The following is a 26,603-nucleotide window of genomic DNA, read 5'->3' on the forward strand; positions in this document are numbered from 1 at the left end:
TGTACATATATTACTGCTTAAACAAAATTATGAAAGTTGCCACTCACCATATATCGTAGGTGCTGAGTCACAGATAGGCACATCAAAAGACTTTCACAAATAAAGCTTTCAGCCAGTAAGGCTATCTTCTCTCTCTCTCTCTCTCTCTCTCTCTCTCTCTCTCACACACACACACACACACACACACACACACACACACACGAGACTGCAGTCTCAGGGAACACTCCTTACTGCTTAAATGTTCATAACATTGTAGTGGTTACAATAATCATATTTGTACTTTGTTAGGGGAGTGTTTCGATAACTCCATCACCACAGAGTTAAAAAAAGAGGACACAAGAATTTTTTTATACAAAAATGGTTTATTGCGTGCAAATGTAAGTATTTCTTGGAAATTGTTTTCCTGCTTCATTTTAGCAATGTCGTGGAGATTACAGTATCCTGATGTACTTTGTAGCTGAGGAACTGTTGAGCTTTTTTGTTTTTTTTTATGACACATCCAGAAAGAGTTCACTAGTTTTCTGAAAGTTTTCAGATCATAAAATCCTGGAAGGCAACACGTTAAATACTTTCATTGCATGAAAGTATTCTTCATTTTAGTAATTTCCTCTGGCTGGTGTCTTCGAGAATGATGAAGGAATACAACTGCTGAAAGTTAACCTATGTGTTGTCGAGTCCTGTGCCGCCTTTGAGTGAATTCCTTGATCACCAGACGTACTAAAAGCTGTAAAAGAGAGAAGCATTTGTCTCTTATTGAACTGTACTTTGACCGAGTCTTTTATACAAAGCAAAAACAGTGACTGGGAGAAAGATAGATGCTCTGTAACGATATGAATGGTGATGCAAATGGCTTTTCCAGATGTGAAGTGTGATAAAAAAAAGGTAACAGGGAATTTTTTAACTTCGCGAGCCTTATACATCCAATTTTTTACCTTATTGGTACATACGTTTGTGAAGTATGTTTGCATTTTCAGATGTTTTGAATATTTAGTTTACTGCTGACAGTAGAAAGGGTTATATGCATTTCTGTGTGTTCAGTGAATTTTTAGTTATGTTACAGATGGATCAGAAAATTTGCATTAAACTTTGCTTGAAGAGTGGAATAAAATGCAGCACCATGTTTGAAATGTTGACTGTGGCTTTTGGCAAATCTGCCATTAGTAAGACAAGAGTTTAGTGGTATAAACATTTCACAGGTCAAGAAGACATTGACGATGACCATCCTAGCACATCAATTACTGCTGATAATGTGGATGAAGTAAATAATATGATCATGGAAAATCATCAAATCTACGTGAGAGTGGTTGCTGATGTTGGCATATCCTTCAGCTCCAGCCGAGCAATTTTTTCGGAGTTTTTGGACATGAGACATGTAGCAGCAAAGTTCGTTCTGAAATTGACATATTTCAACCAAAAGAGATGTTAAAGAAGGTTATAACAGGTGATGAAACATGGGTATATGGATATGACATCAAAGCCAAGGTCAAATCATCCCAATGAAAACTGCCTAAAGAACCAAGACCAAAAAAATTTGACAGATTTGATCAGATGTGAAGGTTCTTCTCACGGTCTTCTTCAGTTACTGTGGGTTACTGCATTAGGAGTTCCTGCCTTACAGTTGTATGTCAATAAGAAATACTACCTAGAAGTTATGCACCATTTGCATGAAGCATTCTAAAGGAAACAACCAGAATTGTGGAAAAACCACCTGTGGAAATTGCATCACGATAATGCTCCCACTCACACCTCGGTGCCTGTTTTTATATGCCAGGCATGGCCTTCTGCATCTTCCTTCTATTTCTGAGAACCATCAAAGGACATAGTTTTGCCACCACTGATGGTATAAAAGCAGAATTGATGAAGGAGATGAACACTAATGGAAAGCGAGTTGTTTCCAAGATTGGCATTAAGAAGATGGGCAGTTAGGGGATGTGCAATAGTGATGAGCAGTTCACCACAAAACACTACAGCCGACAGCATCTTTCTGTGACATCTGAGTGCAGTGTGCATATGTAACACTTTGCACCAATTTTCAAATTAGATGTTGACATAGCCTTTAGCCATTCTGGTGCTCATTCTGGGTGGCATATACCAAACATATTCATTATTATTACATCAAGAAGTGGCAGAAATAGTTTTACAAGCATATAAGTCTTTTCGGGGAGAGCCAGAAGCAAGAATAGTGGCAGTGGCCCCAGAGCTACTACCAGTATAAGCAAGCGCTGGAGCATGTTGTGTGGGACTGAGACAGAGGGCACACATTGGTGACACAGCAAAGGTTTCTCCATCCACCTCAGCATAGAATGCATCATGCTCCCACCACTCTACTCTGAATCGAGGGACTGACTTTCATCTGTGTGGAAGGAGGAGGAGGAGATTAGTGTTCAACGTCCCGTCGACAACGAGGTCATTAGAGACGGAGCGCAAACTCGGGTGAGGAAAGGATGGGGAAGGAAATCGGCCGTGCCCTTTCAAAGGAACCATCCCGGCATTTGCCTGAAGCGATTTAGGGAAATCACGGAAAACCTAAATCAGGATGGCCAGAGACGGGATGTGTGGAAGCATCATTTAGGGTGGAGTATAGGTAAACTGTGATGTGTGTGTTTGGAAATTTTGTAATTGATAGAAAAATTTGCAGACACAGTTGTTGTAAAAAATCATTGTAGTGTACAGGTATAATGAGCCATTGGAAGCTTGCTTCATCACCACCACAATCAAAGGAGGTGGAACAGGTGAGAACCAAAGTGGTAACAAAGTTTGTTTTATTGAGATGAGGGATGATTGTTTCTTGAACCTGTTCTTGAAGGTACACTAGTTAACCAGCACTGCCAAAGACAGTAGGTTTTACACCCATTTTACTGTATGTGTATCCCCTCTAGTATTTTGTGTTTCCCTGAATGAAAAGGTATTTTTAAGACATAGGAGGAGGAGCAAAAACATGTGAAATATCATTTAAAAACACAACCCTTCAACACTACCTATGCTTCACATGGTTGATTGTTAGAAGACTGTGAAGTAGAGGCCACCTACAAAGAGACGTAGCACTACCACCCTTCTGCCAGCAACAAATGATGAGATACACAAATTAATATATCTAAAAACAAAGATGATGTGACTTACCAAACGAAAGTGCTGGCACGTCGATAGACACACAAACATACACACAAAATTCTAGCTTTCGCAACAAACTGTTGCCTCGTCAGGAAAGAGGGAAGGAGAGGGAAAGACGAAAGGATTTGGGTTTTAAGGGGTTTAAGCTAGCCGCCTCGACTGACATCTCTGCCCAACCTCTTTGCCTCTGTATATGTCTGCTTGTGTCTGTATATGTGTGGATGGATATGTGTGTGTGTGTGTATACCCGTCCTTTTTTCCCCCTAAGGTAAGTCTTTCTGCTCCCAGGATTGGAATGACTCCTTACCCTCTCCCTTAAAACCCAAATCCTTTCATCTTTCCCTCTCCTTCCCTCTTTCCTGATGAGGCAACCGTTGGTTGCGAAAGCTAGAATTTTGTGTGTATGTTTGTGTGTCTATCGACGTGCCAGCGCTTTCGTTTGGTAAGTCACATCATCTTTGTTTTTAGATATATTTTTTCCCACATGGAATGTTTCCCTCTATTATATTCGATACACAAATTAAGTTACATTAAAAATAAAGCCGCAGACAATGAACAAAATATGCTCTTTTTTTTTTAAGCAGAAACTTAACATCTCAGTTGAATGGAAACAATGAGAAACCCCATGTGTCCAAAAAACTAAACTTTTCAAGGGACAGAAAAAATATTCTTTCATAAAATTATGCTGAAATTCCAGTTTTCTTCTCAGTTTTTGTTAAAATGAACATAGAGAGAGAATGCCCGTGCCTTGAGACATTTGTGATATGTTTTCTTGATGTTAAGTTAAATTTTATTTAGTGAACATGTGGGTTTCTCAATGTTTTGTAATTAATAAGCTTACATCATTGCATAACTCACACTTTGTTGCTAATATGGACAAAAATCAAACATAGTATGCTTAGTTTCCATTCTCTTTGGAATTATACACCACATATTGTTCTTTCTTTGACACAGGTTGGCCAATTGTATACATCAGTGTAGCAGTTCCAGTGGCGGAGACAGAAAAACCTCAAGGAGGGGGCCCTAAAGATATCTTGAGCTACCTTTACTTTTACCGTAATATAAAACCAGTCAAGTCACATGCAAAGTGTAAGGAAGTTTTATTTAAACTAATTATACACATATAGAAGACAATGCCAAGAGTTTCCAATGACAACGTCATCCGACAATTTATGTGTTGATTCTGTTCCTTTCTAGTGCATTTGATAGAGGGCCTATATAGTAACAAAGCACTCTTAGGAATCTTCTCAAAAGTCACTTTAACCAGAGATAATTGAATCAATAGTTTCCCACACCTAACTCATAATAGGAGTTATGTATGTGATACTATTGTTACGTTATCAGTAAAAATATTGTTAAGAATCTCATAACAGTATTTTTACTGAGAAATTACTATGAATTACTATTGTTAATACTTCACAATCAACTGATCGCTCCCTCTCTAGACTAATCTTCACACTTACACTTACTAAAACTAGGATTTTTTACTTATTCATTTTTCATTCTTAATATTTCTGCTTCTGTATGTAAACTAGCTTTCTATTCGGCGAATAGTGTGTATTTATAATGCTACATATCAAAGGTTCTCTGTACAAGAAAACAGTACAATATTGGTGACTTTTCTTGAACAAATACCAGACAGAATAACATATTGAGAGCACTAGACTGGCCGTAACTTCAAGTAGGTATGTGTTAGCTGTCTATGTGCCAGAGAGATATATATAAAATACGAAGACGCATCTTGATTCGGTTGAGTCGACTGATGAAAGAAACGAATGAATAGCGTGCGCGCTGACTGGCGGAGGTGGCACGGGTGGAAATGCGGGTGGCCCTGCAAGGAAAGGGGGGGGGGGGGGGGGCAGCAGCAGTGCACGCCCCCTCATACATATCCGCCACTGAGCAATTCTGGACAATTTCTTCTTTGGTAGGAATGGTAAAAATTGCCTTACGTCATGCATTTTCTTGTCGTTTATAGGCACCCATCTATTATTCTCTCTGTTTAAAACAATGTTGACAACATAAAATTTCGAGGAACCTCATATCTTTTGTAATGTGGGGTTTTACCTTTGGTTTAGGCAATACAGTGTCTGCTTAACAAGACATAAAATGCGAAAATGTATGGGGTTTCTCCATATCACCATCGGCCTGTGTGTTTAAAGTACAAAATCATAGGTAACTTGACTGTCAAAAATTGGACATGTGGGGTTTCCCAATATTGCCTCAAACTCTACATGTGCAGAGTCATTATGACCTTGCCACAGCTTCAGTACACTTGTTTGTCAGCAGTTGAGTGGGGCAGCATCCCTTTGACTGTTTCCTCAAATCATAAGTTGTAGCACCTTCACTCATTGTCTGACTTTGGAAAGGCATTGCTGTCTTTTTTAGTCACCTTGCTCTCGGCATTTTGTTCAGATCTACTATCCTTAATATTGCTTCATTAACAGGTTGGCTATTATTCTGGTTTTTATCTTGTTTATTACTGTAATTATTTTGCTATTACAGTTTTTAAGAATGCTGAAAAGAAAGAATGCTGAGAAATGCATTTTCAATGACTATTTCAAGATTAAGTACCTTTTTGTAAGCAATTCCTTTGAAAAACCCCACTGTTTAATATGTAAAAAATGCTTGCATCAAAACAAAGATAGTAATTTTTCTTGACATTTCTCTTTGCTTCATGAAGCAACACATGGATGTCACTTTCACAATGAACTATGCACTTTAGTGAATAGTTGCCTGAACCATCAAGTCTTAAAGAAAAGGTTTTAACTGCATCATATGTGGCATGCTTAAAATTAGCAAAAGCCTAGAAATGCTTCAGCAACACTTTACTCGTGAAAGAATGTGCAGTAAAAATGGCAAAGGTATTTGGTTATGACGATGCCTCTGAACACTTTCAGACAGATGCTTTGTACCTTAATACTATAAAAAGTTGAATTCTTGATATTGTACACAGCGTAAAAAGAAGTTAAACAATTTCATTACAGACTGTCACTATTATTCTTTGTATACGTGGACCAGAGTACTGATCAGAAAGATCTTAGTTGGCTACTAATTTTTATGTGCATAATATTGGATGACTTTTCTGTGCATGAATTGTTACTCACTGTAGTTCTGTTAGTCAGAATAACAGGTTTGGTTATTTTTTAATGTAATTAAAAAGCATGTTGTCAAAATTGGTAGTTTTAAAAAATATTGTGCAGTTTCTACTGATTGTACACCAGCTATGGTTGGTAGCAAAAACAATTTCGTTGGTCAGTTAAGGAAAAATGGTGTAAAATATTCGACCTCTCGTTGCATTATTGTTCAAGGAGCACTGTATGTGTCAGAATGCTGTTCACAATGACAGATGTAATAAAAACTATGAATATAATACATGGAGAAAATTGATCAGTATCTCATGGAAAATTTAAACTATTTTTGAAAGAAACTGGTGCAGAATACTAGCTCTCTTTAAAAAATTTCAGACCATTCATAATTTCGTTTCCAATGGTGTGTTGGAGTGAAATGCAGTTGGCATCCCTACCGCTGCACACACACATATGTTTAATATGTAACTGCCATGAGTTTCATTGTTGTATGTTTGTTTGTTATTGTTCAGTGCTGTATTGAGTTGAACATTGTGTAGCACAGTTTGCGAATTTTGAAATAGCAGAAGTTAAGAGGAGCTATGCGTCTGCATTAAATTTTGCGTGAAACTCGAGAAAACCTTTACAGAGACACACCAAATGATGCAGGAAGCCTATGGTGATGAGTGCTTAAGCCATACCCAGTGTTACAAATGTAAGACTGAAAACTGTGCTCACTTTTGAATGAGTCTTTTTCAAGCTAGTGGGTGACTCAGCACTCTAGTATTTGGTGGATTGTTACTTTTACTCCTAAATTTATATACTGCCAGAAATAATACCCTTTATCTTATTCTCAGGATTCTTATATGAGATGTACAACTGTAGCAGCAGGATCGTTGACACTGTTTCTCGAACACTGGTTTTCAAAGTTTACCCAGCAGCTTTTTGTGCTAACATCACCATCCTTTTTCCAGGCATACCCAGTTTAGTTCCCCTAGTATCTCTGTTACACTTTTGAATTATCTACTCTGACATTTTTAGTATCCCAGTAACAAATCTCTTAATGTATTCGTAGTTTGTTCTTATGTCTACTTGATAAGTAATATGAACACTGAAGCAATATGCTTGTATTGGTTCCACTAGTGTGTTGTATGTATTTTCCTTTACTGATGACTGCACTATCCCAGAACCCTTCCAAAGAATCTATGTCTTCTGTTCATCACATTTTGTACAATTTCTTAGTATTATCCAAAAATATTTAAATTATAAAACGTTCCCCAGATCTTTAATACAATCCTGCCGGGTTCTATTTTGGGCATTATCTTCCATTTATGTACTTACAGCTGCCATTCATTACATTAAAAGGAAATTTCATCCATATCCCTTTGCATTTCCTTATGATCGATAAAAAATAATACTTCACTGTAGACAACAGCATGATTAATAAACAATCTGATAGTGCTGTTGATCCTGTATCATAAATCATTTACATGTATTGTGAACATTGGGACATGCCTGATACCTAGTTTCATTTCTTTTGAACGTTTGCTGTCCATTATAATGCCCTCAGTTCTTTCAGTCAAAAAGCCATCGGGTCATTCTCATATCTGTGAAGGTATGCAACAGTATCACATCTTGGTTATTAGCTGACAAACTACTGCCAACAAGATGATGAATGCCACCTTTCCCTTGGGGAATCCTCCTTTAGTGCAGGACGGAAACTGGTGGGCACAGAATGTTGGTCAGACAACACTATCTATACACATGGATACAGCAAGATTGTGATACTAAATTTACTACCCTTGAAAAGAATTTTGCTAAAGGAGTTTTTTCTGAGAACAACATAGCTTCCTTGTAGCACTGCCATATGGTTTTAAATTACAGAAAAAGTGTGTCCGAGTCCACATGTCGATTCTGAAAGCACAAGTATTCACAAAGTTCATTCGTATCATATTGACTTAGCTCTAACATCTGGGCTTACTGCACCAATGTTCAAATGTCAACCTCTATCTGATAAAAATTGTTCTTACACAACAACTTTCCTAGCTTGACATGAATGCTCATGTTCGATAGATGCTGGAAAGTTCAGTCAAGAGGAACAAAGATGATGGTGAAAACACTGCTGAACTTTCTTCTTTGAAAGCTTTTTTGTCTTCTAAAAAAGACGACACACACACACAAAATTATAAATCCCTGCCTGATTACATTGTCCAGGCTCTGAAGCCTGATTGAGGTTGTGTTGGGCGGAGTGGGTGAGAAGTATCTTGGAGACAAGCCAGGAATGTGAAACTGGTGAGGAGACGCAATCATGCAAACAACAATATTGGTGTGTGTGTGCGCGCGCGCAAGTGTAATTTAATGGGGATAAAGTGGGAGATGGGGATGGGGGCAAATGCATTTAAGGGATCTGTCTACTATTGAAGTGTCTTGACTGGAAGGTGAATATTTCCCTTCACTCCTCCGATGATTATTAAGTAGAAAAATGCACAAGAAGAAGACTACTTGTACGAACTGATGAATCTTTTCCCAACAGTTACTATCAATGGCATACAGTGAAAACTTTACTGTGTGTGGCTGTTGGAGAAGATATGCTATGTTTTACTTGATTTCCTACTTTCACAAGTCTTTCAGTGCTTTATTTCCACTGTAGACCTAAACACACCAAATGTTTGCTGAAACTGGATGTCACCAAAACAAGGTAGAATTGTAATTAAAATTGATGTTCAGTGTTGAATAGAGGCCATCATTCATGACATTATTAGAATTCAGTGGTCTTAAGGACAGGTCTCTCAGTTGGTGTGCGGATACGACATTTATACTCTCTAATGTGAGGTAATGTATGTGGTGTCAGTTCTGATTTGTCCATGAGCATGGTTCAGTTTAAGTACAAATTGCATAGCTCACTGCCTGCCAAATGAAGGAGTGTGGGCAGTTTTAATTCATCACAAATGTTGACTAGGGATGTTAATTCTGCCAGCAGTTATGGTATTGCTTTAATACTAACAATGTAATTTGTGAAACATTTAAGTTTTTTTGAGCTACACATTGTGCTAACAGTTTCCATTAAATATTTATCTAGGACAGAAGGAGCAATTCAAAGAAATTATGTTAGGCTACATTTAAAAATGTCCTTTGCTATCTGTCAGTAATTTTATGTCTTACAGCCAATGATCAAACTGAGATGGTTTAGTTGCACAAAATGCATCTTGTGAAGAGTGAGGTAATAAAATGTCCAACTCATTAAAGAGGCATCTACAAGATGGTTGTGGGTGAACACCATGTATCATTTTCAAGGATCACTTTTGTGCAATTGTTACTCCTCCTCTAAGTGATAAGTTAAACCATAAATTATAGGACAAGTCATTAATGAATGGAAATATGTTGTCCTGATACAGCAAAATGTTACCAAGTATAAAAGTGGTACGTACCAGCAATGCTAATACATCAGAAGCCATCAGCATGTAGAATACGGATTCCCAGCCGTACGAATATATGACACCAGCTAACAAGGGTCCAACTGCAGCACCTTTTGAGAGAACAAATACGTGAGTATGACAAATTAGCTCATAACATTTGCCAAGTAGATAAATGTAGTTAAGTTTGTGAGAAGTTTTAAGTTACGAAAAATTGTCCCTAGAGCTTCATGAAATAACAACATCCACATACCTTTAAATTTAATAATATGTATATTTGTTCATTTTGTTCTACTAAATTTGTGTGCTTAAGAATTAAAAATAGAACATACAAAAGAACATTGCAGAATATCAGGAGCAGAAATCTCAGTTATTTCTTGCCCTTACTGTCTGCATCTACATCTATGTAGTACATCAACATACATACTCTGCAGATTGAAGGCCCAGTGATTTGTAAGCAGTCTGCATGTAGTCTGAAGGCATTTCCCCAGTATCCAGAAAATATACCAAAGTCTGCCAGCTGTCTTTCTTACGACTGAGCCTATGCAATCATTCCAGAATCACAGCTACTCACCACAAAGAGAGGCATTGAGTGGCAGACAGGGACATGGTGACTGCTAGATGTTATTGGACTGTAAATCCTTCATCAGATGTGGACCCCCCCCCCCCCCCACACACACACACAGCCACAGCCAGCCATTATGTCTCCTGGCACTAAGGCTCAACTGTGACTGGACCTGAGGTGAGCAATGATCTTTTCTGGGATGAGTAGTGAGTGGATGGAATACATGTGGAGTGGAGAGGGGGAGGGATAACAGGATAGGGTTGGTGGTGGAAGACACCAGTGCCGCTTGTGAGAGAATGCAAGGACATGATAGTGGGCTCTGTGCAGCATCGAGCTATGTTCCATCGAATTCTTCCCACATCAGCTTTTCTGAATTGTACAGCTGTGGGAACTCTCCTTATTTATCGATTTACACTTCAAGTTCTGTAGGACCAAATTGGCCCTGGGGCAGAGGATTGGGATGAAGCGACAGCATGATCTAGCTCCCTCGTAGTAAAGGCGGCATTGTAGCACTCACGATTCTGAGAAGAGAAGAGTATCGCCTGAACCTCCTCCACTGGGTTCCGATGGAGAAAGGCAGGGTGATAGTGGGAGGATTTCGAAATGTCCATAAAATGGTGGCCCACAGTGTTGGAGATAGGAATGCGGTTCACTATGACATTGTCTGCCACTGTCAGGCCGGAAATTGGGGAATGGATCGTGGTCCCAGGGAGCCGCCAGAGATTGGCCCACACGACGGAAGAGGGAGTGGAACTGTTAAAAGAACTCACGAATGAAATCCAGCTGGCTTTTTTACCATCCTGAAGAATACAATAACACTGTGCATGCAACTGTTTATAATGAATACAATTTGCCATCATAGGATGATGGTTAAAAATGTGGAGAGCGCATCTCAAAGGTCTTATTGCGTCACGGCAAGCCTCAGTCCACCGCGGGACTGAGACATGGTATGGTGAAGAGGAAGTGTGAGGAATGGAACATTCTGTGGTGGTAAGGATAACATTTGTAAGATATTTCACCTGGTCATCACAGCTGGGGAACTGTTGTTCATCGAAGGTCAATGGGGAGGAGTAAAGCGTCAAGTCAGCCATAGTAAGCTGCCATTTGGGTGTGCACGTAGTTTGGGGTAGGAGTCGGCAAATGGATAGCACTCAGGAAATTGTCGCTCGAGTATGTGTCAAGTGAGAACAGAGCAACCGAGACAGTGGGCAAGCTGAGCAATACAGAAAGATAAGTCCAAATGGGAATAGCTGTGCGAGGAGTCTGAAAGGAACGTGGGTGCTCCTATGTTAAGGCAGAAGAGGTTAAGTTGATTGAGGTGGTCAGCCAAGAGGGCACCTCTGGGACAGGTTCTGGGAGAAGCCAAAGGGGAAGGTGTGCATTAAAGTCACCGAGCAGCAGAAAGAGGTCAGCGAACTGCCTAATAAGTTGGAGGAAGTTTGCCCGGGTGATATCGAATGATGGAGGGATTAAGCAGTGTAGGGAACAGGTAAAGTGAGGAAGGAAAAGGCAAACTGCAACAGCTTAAAGGCAGGTTGACTATGAACGTCTTCCCGTATGAGCAGAATGACTCCCCCATGAGACGGAATGCTGTCCTTGAGGGGAAGGTCAAAATGGACTGGGAAGAAATGCGAAAGCTCAAAGTGGTCATGAGGACGCAATTTTGTTTTCTGGAGGCAGAGAAAAAGTGGACGCTGCAAATCTTAAGAGCAGCTGTAAATCCTCTTTGTTTGATCGAAGGCACAAACATTCCATTGAAGGAGAGCCATAATGAAGAAAGGGGAGGAGGGAAAAAATGAAGGGGTGTCACCTCAGCGGCTGCCGAGTGCCGGCCTTAAAAGACTCACTGCTACAGGGCACAGAGGATGGAGGATCCTGCTTCAAGAGATCTACAGAGATGTCAGCACTCTCCCTCTGTCAACCTGTGAAATCCAGGGCAGAAAAACAGTTGGTGGTGAGCATTGGCAACACGGAGGTTGGCTGGGCGAGGGTATCATGTGGCGACACCATTGAAGAGGATCTTCGAGTTGGTGAAGGATGGTTGGTTGGTTGGCTGATCGGGGTTTAAGGGACCAAATACCAAGGTAATCAGTCCCTTGTTTCAAAAGTGGTCCATTCGAATGGATTCACATCTCAGAAGAGTCATAACCATAAAAGGTAAAAGGCTAAAAAATGTTAAAGTGCAGTCTTGTTGTCAATGGTGAAAGCAAAAGGAGGGCAGTCAGCAAGTGGGCAACCCCAAGGCTATGCTAGAGGCAGGAAATATCACACCTCTGATGCAGTACAGGCAAGACCACCTGCTATTCAAAAGCATTCAACCGCTAGAATGTAAAAATGTGTATTGTAAAAGGAGACTAACCAAATCTAAAAAGCGATAAAAACAGAGTAAAAGGGAGAGAAAAGAGTATTGTGGCCAGGGAGGGGAGTCAGGAATCTTCAAACACTGCTTACAGTGGGAGTCACCCCAACCCTCACCGCCCCGCCCCTACTCCAGAGGGAGATTAAAACCTTAGAACTGAAAATAAAAACCACTTTCACAGAGGAAACTGAGCACCAGTTCAACCATCCAGGAATCATATGCCAATATTAAAGGTAAAGTGCGGGGAAGTCTGTACTTAGTACGCAGAGATAAAAGAAGGGGGCATTCCACCAAAATGTGGGCTACTGACTGGAAGGCTCCACAACCACAAAGTGGGGGTGGCTCATTATACAAAAGAAAACCATGGGTCAGCCTGATACGGCCGATGCGGCGACGACACAGGGTGGTCGAGTTCTTTCAGGAGAGGTGGAACGCCATGGGACAGGTGTCACCATAAGCGCACAGAGTTTATTAGACAGGGAGGTAGCCTCCCAAGAGTTGGCCCATGATTGTGCAAAGTGGGATTTGATATGAAGCCATAAATCCGCTGCAGGAGGGGTACAGAGAAGAGGGGGCAAGTGACTGCTCCCCCAGCCAAATGATCAACATGCTCATTACCTGGGATACCCACATGGGAAAGGACCCAAAGGAAGTCAACGGAACAAGCAGAATGGTGAAAATCAGGGAGACGGTCATGGATGGCTGAGACCAAGCGATGGCGGGAAAAACACCGGTCAATAGCCTGAATGCCACTCATTGAGTCTGTACATAACAAAATGCGGATGAGTTGGGACCGTTTAATAAAGGTAAGGGCCTGGGAAATTGCCATCAATTCCGCAGTAAACACCCCACATGCAGTTGGCAGGAGATGATTTTCCATGCCAACAGAGGACATGAAGGCATATCCCACACAACCAGCAGATTTAGAGCATCCCAAAACTCCCATAAAATTCGGCGGAAAAAACAACTGAACACCATTGGGGGAACGGAATCTTTTGGACCTCGGCGGAGTTCCATTCGGATCCGGGGCCAAGGAACTAACCAAGGGGGGTGGGGTGTTGGGGAGGGAACATGGGAGACAGGACAAAGAAGGAAGCTGAAAATCATGGCAAAGAGACGCAAGGCGGAGCCCAACCGGTAAACCTGCCCGAGGCCGGGAATCTGTTGGGCAACATCCTTGGTCTGGGAACAGGAAGAATAGGAAGGATGAGTGGGAAAGGAACGGACAGCGATTGCATAAGAAACCAGAAGCTGGGACTGCCGAACAGAAAGGGGGGAGGGGATCTCAGCTTCAACCAGGAGACTATCAACAGGGCTAATAAGGAAGGCACCGGTGGCCAAACGGTTACCACGATGGTGGACCAGATCCAGGAGGTGCAGTGTGGAAGGAGCAGCCAAACCATAAACTTGACACCCATAGTCCAAGCAAGACAGCACTAAAGCCCAATAAAGGCGGAGAAGAGTGGAACGATCCGCACCCCAAGAGGTGTGGGCAAGGAAGCGAAGGACATTGAGTTTACGGAAACATCCTATCTTCAGAAGTCTCATATTTGGCAGCCAAGTGAGCTTGTCATTGAAAAGAAGACCCAGGAAATGAAACTGTGGGACCACAGGTAATCGTTATGCATCGAGGTAGAGCTCCGGATCGGGGTAGACCGTATTACGATGACACTTCTGTCGTCGTACTACGGTCCACCCCGATCCGGAGCTCTACCTCGATGCACAATGATTACCTGTGGTCCCACAGTTTCGTTTCCTGGACCACCCACAATTTTAAAGGAGAGAATTGAAACCCACGTGAGAGGATCCATGCAGAGGAATGCCGTATAGCACCATGGAGCTGTCGTTCTGCAGAGGCCATCAACGAGGAACTAACCCAAATGCAGAAATCATCCACATACAGAGCAGGGGTGCCCGAAGGACCGACAAGAGGCCACAAGGCCATCTATAGCAATGAGGAAGAGAAATACACTCAATATGGAACTCTGTGGGATGCCATTCTCCTCGGTACATGGAAAACTAAAAGCAGTACCAATCCGAACCCTGAACGACCGATGGAATAGGAACTGGTGGATAAAAATTGGGAATGGGCCCTGAAGACCCCACTCATCAAGAGTAAGTAAGATATGATGGTGCCAAGCTGTGTCATAGGCCTTGCGAAGGTCGAGAAATACTGCAACCAAATGGCGGTGCTGGGAAAAAGCCTGCCGAATTGCGGATACCAAGCGAAGCAAATGATCGATCGGAGACCATCCCTCTCGGAACCCACACTGGTAAGGGGACAATAGATCCCAAGATTCGAGGACCCAATTGATCCGACGGGCTATCATCTGTTCAAGTAACTTGCAAACAACATTTGTCAGACTAATTGACTGGTAGCTTTCAGCAAACAGGGGTTCTTACCAGGCTTAAGGATGGGAACCACGATGCTATCCCTCCATTGAGAAGGGAAGTCACCCTGGAGGCAAATACGCTTAAACACCTGGAGAAGATGTTGCCGTTGTGGAGCACTGAGATGTTGAAGCAGTTGGTTACGAATGGAGTCTGGCCCAGGGGCTGTATCAGGAGAAGAAGAAAGTGCGGAAAGAAGTTCCCATTCAGTAAAAGCTTTGTTGTAAGATTCTGACTGACAAGGGGTAAAACATAAGGCAGAAGCTTCAGCCCACTGTTTCTGGTGAAAGAAAGCAGCCGGATAGGAGGTTGATGCTGTTACTGTTGCAAAATGGGTCGCGAGAATCAGTGGGTCCTTGCAAAGGTCATCCGGGAGGGTAGACTGCCGATGGCAACCTTGGTGAGAGTGAAGTGTAGCCCATACCCGTGACATAGGGACAGTAGAATAGAGGGAAGAAACAAAGCATTCCCAACACACCCGTTTGCTCCATTTCATTAAGTAATGGGCTTCGGTGCGAAGGCGTTTGAAGGTAATAAGATTGACAGTGGATGGGCGCCTCTTAAGGTGTTGCAAAGCTCGACGGCAATCACGGATGGCAATGGCAATGGCTGTACTCCACCACGGGACTTGCCGGCGGTGAAATGGTCCAGATGAGCATGGGATAGCAAGGCTAGCAGCACGAACAATTGCATCAGACACGTCACTTAGGACGTCATCAATACAACCCGACAAAGAGGGAGGAAAAATGACCTGTGCAGTATATAGAGGTCAGTCGGCACGTTGGAAAGACCAACGAGTTAACCTGTCCAATCGAGGAGCGGGAAGGGAGTGAGAGAATCAACGGGAAGTGGTCACCATTGCAAAGGTCGTCATGTGGTGACCAGTGTAATGAAGGGAGGAGGGAGGGAGAAGAAAGAGAAAGATCAATGGCAGAAATGGTACCATGACTGGCACGGAAATGGGTAGGGGAGCCATCATTAAGAAGGCACAAGTTGTGATCTGCAAGAAACTGGTCTATGAGAAGCCCCTGACTAGATAGAAATGCACTGCCCCACAAGGGATGATGAGCATTAAAATCCTCGAGAAGGAGGAAGGGAGGAGGAAGTTGCTGAAGAAGGGCAGTTAAGGCAGTAGGTGTAAGAGCCCTGTCAGGAGGGAGATAAAGATTTGAAATTGTGACCCCAGAGTCCAGGTGGAACCTAACTGCAACCACTTCTTATGTAGTTTGAAGAGGAATCCACATGCTAGTAAAATCTGTACAGACCAACGTACGAACGCCACCAGAGGCCCGCAGGGGGCAGTTGGTGAAGGAGAAAACTGTGTGCCTTTGTTTGACTTCTTGGAGCCTTTCCATTTGGCAGAGGAAGATTCAGATATTTATTGACTGGAGGCACATAGAAAGTCTTCGTGGGAGTATTCCTTCTGTCCTTTCCAGCTTGCCAGTTAGATAGCAGGTGACTTTGCCCTGGGAGGCGAATGTTTGGTGGCTTGTTGCACAGTTGGATAAGGAGACCGCAATGCTACCATGACACTGGGTGATTTCACAACCTTACTGCTGAATTTGAGGTTGCATGTCCACGTGGCCATGTCCTTCATGGAACGAGATGTAGCTAGAACAGCACTGTAAGTGCCAGACAATAGAACGTAGGGTTTGAGACTTTCCTTTACACAGATCTCCTGGACAGCCTGCTCACATGGGACAATCTCAAGAGGCGGCGGCAAGGTCACTATTGCAGTTGATACAGTGGGGAAAAAGAGGCTGACAATCGTCCTTGTGCCCATCCCTACCACAGGTTACACATTTGGCTGGGTGTTGACAAGACATTCGATTGTGCTTGAAATGATGACACTGGTAGCAGTGCCTCAGGTTCAGAATGTACGGTTAGACTGTGATAACTTCATAGCCTGCTTGATCATGGCCGGAAGCACCACTCTATTGAAGCTGAGGAAAAGAGTGCATGTGGGCACTAAGGATGCATCTACCTTTTTCATCATCCAATGGACAGCAATGAAACCCTGATCAGAGAGGTACATTTGGATTTCTGCCTCGGTCAGACCATCAAGCAACCTAGTGTAAATAAAACCGTGGGAAGAATTCAGTTCTATGGGTCTTGACACGAGCAGGATAGCCATGGAGAAGTGAAGCAGCAAGCAGTTGTTGTGTTTCAGAATCAGAAGTAGTCTCCAGAAGTGAAGTGCCATTGTGTAAACGAGAGCAGGATTTCACAGGGCTAGCAACTGCATCAACACCTTTCTGAATTAGAAACGGATTTACTGTCACGAAGGATTGACAGCCTTCAGTATGTGAAACCATGAAGAACTGTGGTCACACCTTCCAAACACCTGACAGAGGGACCAATTGTCAATTTGGGAAGGTAGCAGTTCAGGCAGTCATCTCTCCCTGGGCCTGGCTTGCACGAGGGGGTACGTGTGAACTCTAGTTGTCGACCCGGGGCTGGGAATTACACTTTACCTAACCACCTGTTACGCGTGAGACACATGGGCTGGCCTTCAGAAGCGCACAGGAAGGAAAAAAAAAGGACGAGCTTCAAATACTGAAGCAGAAGAAGGATAGGAGAAGGTGAATGAAGATAGGAAAAAAAGAAACGAAAAACAATGGTGAGACTGTTCTTATGTCAGCTACGGAAAACGCAGGACATTCCCAAAAACACCCCAGAAATGTTCCCCAAGGGAGGGGAAAAAGAATAGCTAGGATGGACATGCAGCACAGAAGGGAAAAGATGCTGCAAAGGCTGGGGCCCTATGGTAGCCAAGCATGAACCTGCCAAAGAGTGGTAAGCCCCCTGGGTGGTCATATCCCTGTGAAAGACTCAGGTGGAAGATCTGTCCAATTCACCCACATGGAACATTCTACTCCCGCCCTGTCATCCGGTTATCCTATCCCATCAGAGGAAGGACTGCCTGCACTGTGTCATACCAACTGTGCTGCAATCATTACACAGAATTTTATATAAACATGACCACCACCCACCTGTGCACCAGAATGAATGGCCATTGCCAAACTGTAATGAAGAGTAAATTTGACCACCCACTAGTACAACATGGTGCTGAGTACAACATGCTCGACTTCAATGGCTGCATCATGACCTGTGTCACTGAGATCCTTCCCTCGAGCACCAGCTTTTCTGAACAATGCAGATGGGAGTTATCTTTGCAACATATTCTTCACTCCTCCTGGCCCCAATCTCTACTAACCCACTGTCCCCACACTCTCTACCTGACAGTTTCTCCTCTCTCTGTCCTGTCACATCTCTCAGTCCTCATCTCCAAGCCATTTTCATTGAGTGCTGCACCTCACTATCTCCAGTAACTGTGTGTCTACATGCCTAGCCTGCACACCTCTCACCCCTTCTTCTTGCATTCCGATCCTGCACACCTGTTCCCTCCCTCCAAGCTGCTGGCTACCTATCACCAACCCCTCCTACTGTTTCCTGCTTCTTTCTTTCATTCTCTCTCTACCCACCCCACCCGGCAATCTCCATCCCAGTCCACCTGTGAATTGCAACTCAGGTATTGTGTGTCCAAGGGAAATCGTGGAAAAACTATATCAGGATGGCCGGATACGGGATTGAACCATCTTCCTCCAGAATGTGAGTCCATTGTGTTGGAGTTTCCATAGTTTGAAAGTTTTCATTCTCTTTTGCATGTGCCTCTTGACAACTCAACATTCCTCTTATTTGGTGATTGGTCTCCTGTACTGCTAAATTATTCAACTATTTTAACTGTTTCTCACTGCCACTGCCGGTAACATTTATACCACTCTTCATTACAGTGAAATAGTATTTCTATGTCTTTTACAGTAGAGAAACATTAGGTGATAAGAGTTCAGTATTTGTTCTTTTGCTATCCTCAGTTTCAGTTACTGTGCTATCTACGCGTGGGTGAAAGCTCCATGCATTGCCCTCTTGATAGCAAATGGGTTTTATTTGGCACCGTGTGGTAAAGGCACAGGAACAGTGGAGAGTTGGTGGAGGAAATGGTTGATATCTTTTATATAGGAGGGCAGGTTCTAGGTAATAGGTTGAAGGTGTTGGTCTACAAGAGCAGAAATTTTCTCTCAGTGGGGGCACAGTAACCAGCCATAATGGGGCGTCCCGGATGGTTAGGTTTATGGACTTTAGGAAGCATGTAGACGGTAGCAGTGTGAGAAGTGGTAGGGGTGAGTAGAGAGAGGGACTTCGGGGAGAGGTTCTGGGATGGGCCTAAGGATTTGAGTAGTCGCTGGAGATCCTACTGGGTTTCTGTAATGGGGTCTCTGTGGCAAGGTTTGTTGGTGTAAGTATCTCACAGCTGGCAGAGTCCTTCCGCCAGGTAATCAATGCGGTTCAAAACAACAGTGGTGGAGCCTTTGTCCGCAGGTAGGATTATAAGGTTGGGATCAGCTTTTAGATGGTGGACTGCAGTTCTTTCTGTAGATGTAAGGTTAGTTTGCATGTTGAGGAATTTGGGGAATGATGGTGAAGAAAGGTTTGAGGTTACGAAGCTCAACCACTGTTGTTTTGAGCCACTCTTCAGGGCAGAATGCTGCAGACTGTGAACTTCATTAGAACTTGAGTAAGGCTGGTCTTCAAAAAAATGTTTCAAATGGCTCTGAGCATTATGCGACTTAATTTCCCAGGTCATCAGTCGCCTAGAACTTTTGAACTATTTAAACCTAACTAACCTAAGGACGTCACACACACCCATGCCCGAGGCAGTATTCGAACCTGCGACCGTAGCGGTCGCTCGGTTCCAGACTGCAGTGCCTAGAACTGCATGGCCACTCTGGCTGGCAGGCTGATCTTCTCAACCCTCTCTGCCACTTAGTGGAATGATCCAAGTATAATGTTACAGCTCAGAAGTCAGGCTTCATTCACTCCAACTTGAACAAAAAACTGCCAGAATAACATCTTCAACTGTAGAATGAGTCTTCAAGGAATATTCACAGTGCACAACTTTATCTTTACCATCCCATGTTGCCATTCCCCTCCTAATGGGACTATTTATTTGCTGTATGTCTGAACTGTCAACTGACAGATCCCTACACTTTTGCACTTACTTCCCTCCCACAAGGGACACAGCAATATTCCCAACAGGTGAAGTGAGTCTCACTGGCTCAAACAAAAACATTGCTGATGCATGACAAATGTCAACAAAATTCACTGTTGTCAAAGGGAAGAACTAAATTGAACATGATACAATAATTATGATATGTACAGAACACGGTATTACAAAGCAACAGTGTAACAATGGAAAATCCAGGATGGAATAACGAGAATATTATGAAAAGGACAGTTGCTACTCACCATATAGTGGAGATGATGATTCACACACATGCGCTACAAAAAGAGTGTCAAGCAATGCTTTCGGCCAAACAGGCCTTCATCAAAGTAGACAACTTACACACACACACACACACACACACACACACACACACACACAAATGCACTTCCACACACATGACCAAAGCAGTGCATGATGGGAGAAGCAACTTGGTGGTGGGGATAAGGAAGGAGACTAGGATGGGAGGGAGAGGGATAGCAGAATAGGGGTGAGAGATGGTAAAATGCTGCTTTTGGGAGGATACTGGGATGAGGTGGGGAGAAGGTAGGGTGGAGAGGTACAGAACGGCAGTTGACAGAGGGTAGGGAAGAGGGGGGGGGGGGGCAGTGGAAAAGGAGAAAAGCAGAAACACTGTGGGTGCATTGGTGGCTGTATAGTGCTGGACATGTAAGGGAATAGGTGGGTAAGGACAAAGACTGATGAAGGCTGAGGATTACAGGAACTTAGGATGTATTGTATGGAGATACTATCTGCACAATTCAGAAAAGCTGGTGTTGGTGGTAAGGATCCAGATGGCACAGGCTGTGAAACAGCCATTGGAATGAAGAATATTGTGTTGAGCAGTGTGCCCAGCAACTGGGTGGTCCAGCTGTTTCTTGGCCACAGCTTGTTGGTGACCATTCATGCAGAAAGACCAAGCTTGTTGGCTGTCATGCCCATATGTAATGCAGTAGTGTTTGGTTGCAGCTTAGCTAGTAGATCACATGACTGGTTTCACAGGTAGCCCTGCATTTGATGGAGGAGGTGGTTGTGGGAGGGTTTAGGGTCAGGTCTTGTATGTACGTCTGTTACAGAGATATAAGTCATGGGGCAAGGGGTTGGGAGCAGGGGTTGTGTAGGGATGGACGAGGATATTTTGCAAGTTTTGTGAGTAGGGGAATAACATGGTGGGAGGGGTGGGAAGGATAGTGGGTAAGACATTCCCCATTTCAGGGCACGAGAGGTAGTCGAAACCCTGGCGCAGAATGTTATTCAGTTGCTCTTGCCCTGGATAGGACTGAGTCACAAGGGGAATGCATTTCTGTGACCAGACAGTGGACTTTGGCAGGTGGTGGGTGACTGGAGAGATAAGGCTGTATCTCTCCAGTCACCCACCACCACCCAAAGTCCCACTGTCCGGCCACAGCGAAGCATTCCCCTGGTGACTCAGTACTACCCAAGACTGGAGCAACCAAATCACATTCTCTGCCAGGGCTTTTGACTACCTCTTATCATGCCCCTGAAATGAGGAATGGCGTACACACTATCCTTCTCACCCCTCCTACAGTGGTATTCTGCTGCCCTTTGAACTTTGACAATATCCTTGTCCATTCCTACACAACACCTGCTCCCAAACATTTGTCCCATGGCTCATATCCTTGTAACAGACCTAGATGCAAGACTGTGCCATGCATTCTCCCACCACCACCTACTTCAGTCAGGTCACAAACATCACCTATCCCACCAAAGGCAGAGTTACCTGTGAAATCAGTCATGTGATCTACTAGCTAAGCCGCAACCAAACATTGTGCTGATTCTACGTGGGCATGACAACCAACAAGCTGTCTGTCCACATGAATGGCCACCGACAAACTGCAGCCAAGAAACAGATGGACCACCCAGTTGCTGAGCACACTGCTCAACACAATATTCTTCATTACAATGACTGCTTTGTAGCCTATGACATCTGGATCCTTCCCATCAACACCAGATTTTCTGAATTTTGCAGATGGTATCTCTCCCTACAATATATTCTACATTCCCATAACCCTCAACCTTCATTAGTCATTGGCCCTACTCACCTATCCCCTTCGAGTACTACACACCCTCTGTTCCACCATCACACCCACAGTCTTTTTACATCTCTACTTTTCCGCTGCCCCCCCCCCCCCCCCCCCAGCCCTCTGTCAGTCAGTCTCCCAGCTTCACTGCTGCACCTAACTGCCCTACCCTCTCTCCCCATCTTGTCCCTGTATGCTCCCACAAGCAGCACTTTACTGTCTCCCACCCCTATTCTACTATCCCTCCCCCTTCCATCCCAGCCTCCTTCCTTACCCCCACCAACCAGTTGCATCTCCCATCAAGTGCTGCTGCTCACAGTCTGGCCTTAGCAGCGTGAGACTGTGGTCATGTGAGTGTGAGTTGCGTTTGTGTGAGTGAGTATGGGTGTGTATGTTGTCTAATCTGTCTAAGGCCTGTTTGGCTGAAAGGTTTGCTTGGCAGTCTTTATGTTGCGCCTGTCTGCAACTCAGCATCTCCGCTATATGCTGAGTAGCAACTATCATTTTCATAATATTGTCAAAGCAGCCATCTAATTCAAACTAGTTTACCTTGCAATTGAATATTTCAAACACCAACTTAGGAGAAACATGCCAATGAGTGAAAAAAGTGGAATTACTGCACTAATCACATAACTACCTGCACTGTAAGAAGAGGAGAATAGTTTTCAGGAAAGATATTTCTGCCAAAGTTTACCTCTCAATTTTGAGAAAATTGTAATTTTTACAATTGAAATTGCTCACCACTTTTCCCTCCCTTTTCCATCTCAGTGCTCCAATCCATTTCCTTGTATGAAATCATTGCTGGTTTACAATATAATCATTCTTTTTCGTATTACCTATTTTTGAAGCAAACTTTATTTTCTATTATAATACAAACAACCAGTATTAAGTTTTTCAGGTTACCTATTGAACCAGTGCCGTCAATGATGGCTGTGACTGTGGCCAATGCCCTGGAGCTCCCTTTGAGTGACTCATGTGTGCCCAAGTCTGCAGAGACTGCCGTGGTGATTAGGGAGTAGGGCCCATTCACAAGGATGCCCACCACTATCAGCAGGAAGATGTTAATCTCCACACTCACAGACCCGTATTCATCATACACAAACATCTGAAAATAAGAAGCACACAGTTTTAGAATTATTTCTACCATATCCTCAGCATCAGTATAATGAAAGGCATTTATTCACTTATCAACTCATATCATAATGACAGATATGGGAGATCACATTAACAAATGATATAACAGGAGTGAGTACAAATTTGGGGTGAGGAAATGTGAAATGTGGTCTCTTGCAATGTTCTGTGCCTGCCCATTCATGTTCTTGACTACTCACCTAAATGATTTTCCTAGAACATGGGAGGGCTCTTCAAACATTTTGATGTTTCTTGATAAGTACCATGATAAAGGGCTCTAACACATCCATACCTGCAAATACCTTATCCTTAACTGTACAGAGACTTATATGATCCAATTCCAAACAAATAAAAATCAGAAGCGAAAATCAATGGACAAGTACTAGATACGGTAGGTCATCCAGTTGGATGGTAAAGTCAGGTCTCTTTGCTTTTTAAAATCTATCTCACTTTTTTTGACCTGCAGATGCGACTACTAGCATTCTTTCACTCAATACTGTCATATTACAATCTTCTGGAGAGATGCAGGTAAGGTCAAAAAAACAATTGCTACAAAAAAGTGTACAGTAAAAGTCTTATTTAAAGTTGATAACCCAATATCATGCAGAGCATCTCCAGGGAGATTCTTACACTTGTGTGGCAATGTGTTTACTCCCTAATTTTTTGTGCTTAAAAACTTCAGCAAATTAAGGATGAGCAATGAAATTCACAATGATAGCACTAGCAGTAAAAATAATTTCCATATACACTAAACATCCACACTTAGGCTCCAGGATGGTGTTTTATAGTCTGATGCAAAAGTCTATAAGAGCTTAGTAACAGACACCAGACAGGAAATTGAAAATCCTCAGATATCCTACTAGAAGAGTACCTTATCAGCCACTGCTCCTACAGTTTATCAGAATATTTGAACTTGAGGATGTAAATTCCACTGAAGTCTAATGTTTATATTAAACGGGTTTTGAATTTTTCAGTGTCAGCATCTATATAGGGTCTAGTGGAAAAGTCAAGACCTATTTAATAAAAATGTGTGTAAATTTACATAAATGTTTAGTTTGAAGACGTAGACAAAAATGGTAGCCGAGTAGTGTAAGTGTTGTGACTCGCAGATCTTTCAAAGTGCCACCGTGCAGTTACGTGTGTCCTCTACATGCGGTACTGTCTGCCAGCTATGCAGCAGCCGCGCCACCTAAGCGGCCAGCCAGCCAGCGGCCGCTAGACTTGGACTCAGTGTGATTTGAATGTTACAGTGTACACACGTCTTACTTTGTTTACTTTATCTGTGACTTACATGTATTGTGTCGTTCTCAAAATATATTTGTTCAACTTGACATTATAACAATTGGCGATGAGGTAGTGAATTTTTCTCTCTCTTTGTTGACCCACAAGTTTCCATGGCTACTTTAGAGCAACTATTGCAAGGTCTCATTGAACAGCAAACGCTTCTCACATTGGCGATTCGTGATTTCGTCGCGGAATCCAATGCGGGGCGTCTCTCATCATTGTTTATACCTCCTTACGACGAGACAGCGGAAGACTGGTCTGATTATGAAAAACTTCTTCGACAGCACTTCTTGGCATTTCATGTTGCGGATGAACAAACACGTAAGTCTCTGTTCCTTTCATGGATTTCACCTCAAATGTATCGGTTGTTGTCACAATTGGCTCCTTTGAAAGATCCTGCGTCTTTGTCCTTTGCTGAAATGTGCTCACTTCTGTCCGTATATTTTCAAAATGTGGTAGCCTCTTGTGTTGCCTTTTATTGTTCTCAAAAACAACCGAATCAATCCTATCGTGCTTGAGCTGCTGAACTTCACGGCCTCAGTAGAAAGTGTCTATTTGTTACTGAAGTTCACAAAGAATCCTACATCAATTCCATGGTACGGGATGCTATTATCCGGCCTGCGCACGACAAAGAAGTTAGGCAACGTGCCCTTCAGTTGGCAAATCTGACTCTAGATGAAGTCCTATCCATTGCTCAGTCTTTCGAAGTTTCTCGCACTGCTGGAGCGCAAATAGAGGCATGGGGCGACGTCGGGGAAATACAACCTCTGTGCGATGTTGACGAAGCGTGTGGCGTGTCCCCACCGGCCGACGTGGCCGCAGTGTGCTCCCACGCACAGCCTCGGCCTAACCGTAAACAACCCGCTAAGAAACTGCAGCAAAACCCCCGGCAACTTCCTTCATGTCCGCGGTGTTTTACGAAACATTCATGGGAGGATTGTCCCCAACATTGGGCCATGTGTCACAAATGCAAAAAGAAGGGTCATGTGTCCTCCGTTTGCAAATCCGACCGCATTCCTGATGTTCATGAACGTGACGCTGATTCTGCTTCTGTGTTGTCGGTCAATGGTACTTCTTCCCTTTGAGGGAAGTTATTCCTCACTGTCCAAATACTTGGTCGGAATGTTCGCATGCAGGTGGATACTGGTTCTGCTGTCGCTATCATCAGTTCTCAGACGTATCTTCAGTTGGGTTCTGCAATCCTATCACCTGCCGCTAGGCAATTACGGATGTACAATAAACAGATTTCTCTCTTGGGACAATTTGATGCTGAGGTATCTTACAAATCCATCGTTCGCACTGTTCCCATATTTGTCATCGATCATAGTAATGTGGAGAATCTTTTTGGTTTCGATGCCTTTCGGGTTTTTGGGTTCTCCATAGATGACTCTGTCAATATCGTCTCTGATGCTATTCCTTATGCTCAACTGGATTTCTTGTCGACGACATTTTTGTCCCTTTTTTCTCCTGGGTTAAGCTGTGCAAATGACTTTGAAGCTCATATCATGCTCAAACCCACTGCTCGGCCTAAGTTTTTTCGGGCTCGGCCCATTCCTGTGGCCCTTCGTGATCAGGTCAAACGGGAGCTGGATCATCTCACTGCTTCAGGGGTCTTGCTTCCTGTCACTTCCAGCGAGTGGTCCTCTCCTGTCGTCGTTGCTAAGCCCAATGGCGATTTCAAAGCCACTGTAAATGCTCAATGCCTCATCGACACTTACCCTATGCCCCGACCTGAAGAATTGTTCACTAAACTTGCTGGAGGCCAGTATTTTTCTAAACTTGACCTGTCAGAAGCTTATCATCAACTTCCTCTCGACGCTGCTTCCCAGCAGTTCCTGGTCCTTAACACGCCTTTTGGCATCTATCAATACCAACGATTGCCATTCGGGGTTGCCAGTGCCCCTGCTCTCTTTCAGCGATTCTTGGAACAATTATTGCTCCCTGTCCCTGGGTGTATAAATTACATGGACGACATTGTTGTCACTGGCTCCACCACTGAAGAACATCTTCCAAATCTCTGCACAGTTTTTCATGTCTTACACACTGCCGGTCTTAAGTGTAACCTTCAGAAATCAAAATTTTTTCAGGCATCTATCACGTACTTGGGATTTCAACTCTCTTGGGATGGTGTTCGTCCGCTTCAGCAAACTATCACTGCGATCGATGCCCTTCCTCGCCCT

General features: G+C 43.3%; 1 protein-coding gene across 8 annotated transcripts in view; it reads right to left on the reverse strand.

The window, feature by feature from the left end:
* Positions 1–342: 342 nt before the first annotated feature.
* Positions 343–26,603, reverse strand: part of LOC126204414 (glucose-6-phosphate exchanger SLC37A2) — a 376,862-nt gene continuing 350,601 nt past the window's right edge. For all 8 annotated transcript variants that reach the window (XM_049938795.1, XM_049938792.1, XM_049938797.1 and 5 more), the window contains 3 exons: positions 22,912–23,113; positions 9,605–9,702; positions 343–724 (listed from right to left, as the gene is read on the reverse strand). In XM_049938795.1, the coding sequence (XP_049794752.1) occupies positions 656–724; positions 9,605–9,702; positions 22,912–23,113 (369 nt within the window). In that variant the 3' untranslated portion in view covers positions 343–655. The remainder of the gene's footprint in view (positions 725–9,604; positions 9,703–22,911; positions 23,114–26,603) is intronic.

This window comes from Schistocerca nitens, chromosome 9 (assembly GCF_023898315.1).
Source record: "Schistocerca nitens isolate TAMUIC-IGC-003100 chromosome 9, iqSchNite1.1, whole genome shotgun sequence".
Lineage (NCBI taxonomy): Eukaryota > Metazoa > Arthropoda > Insecta > Orthoptera > Acrididae > Schistocerca > Schistocerca nitens.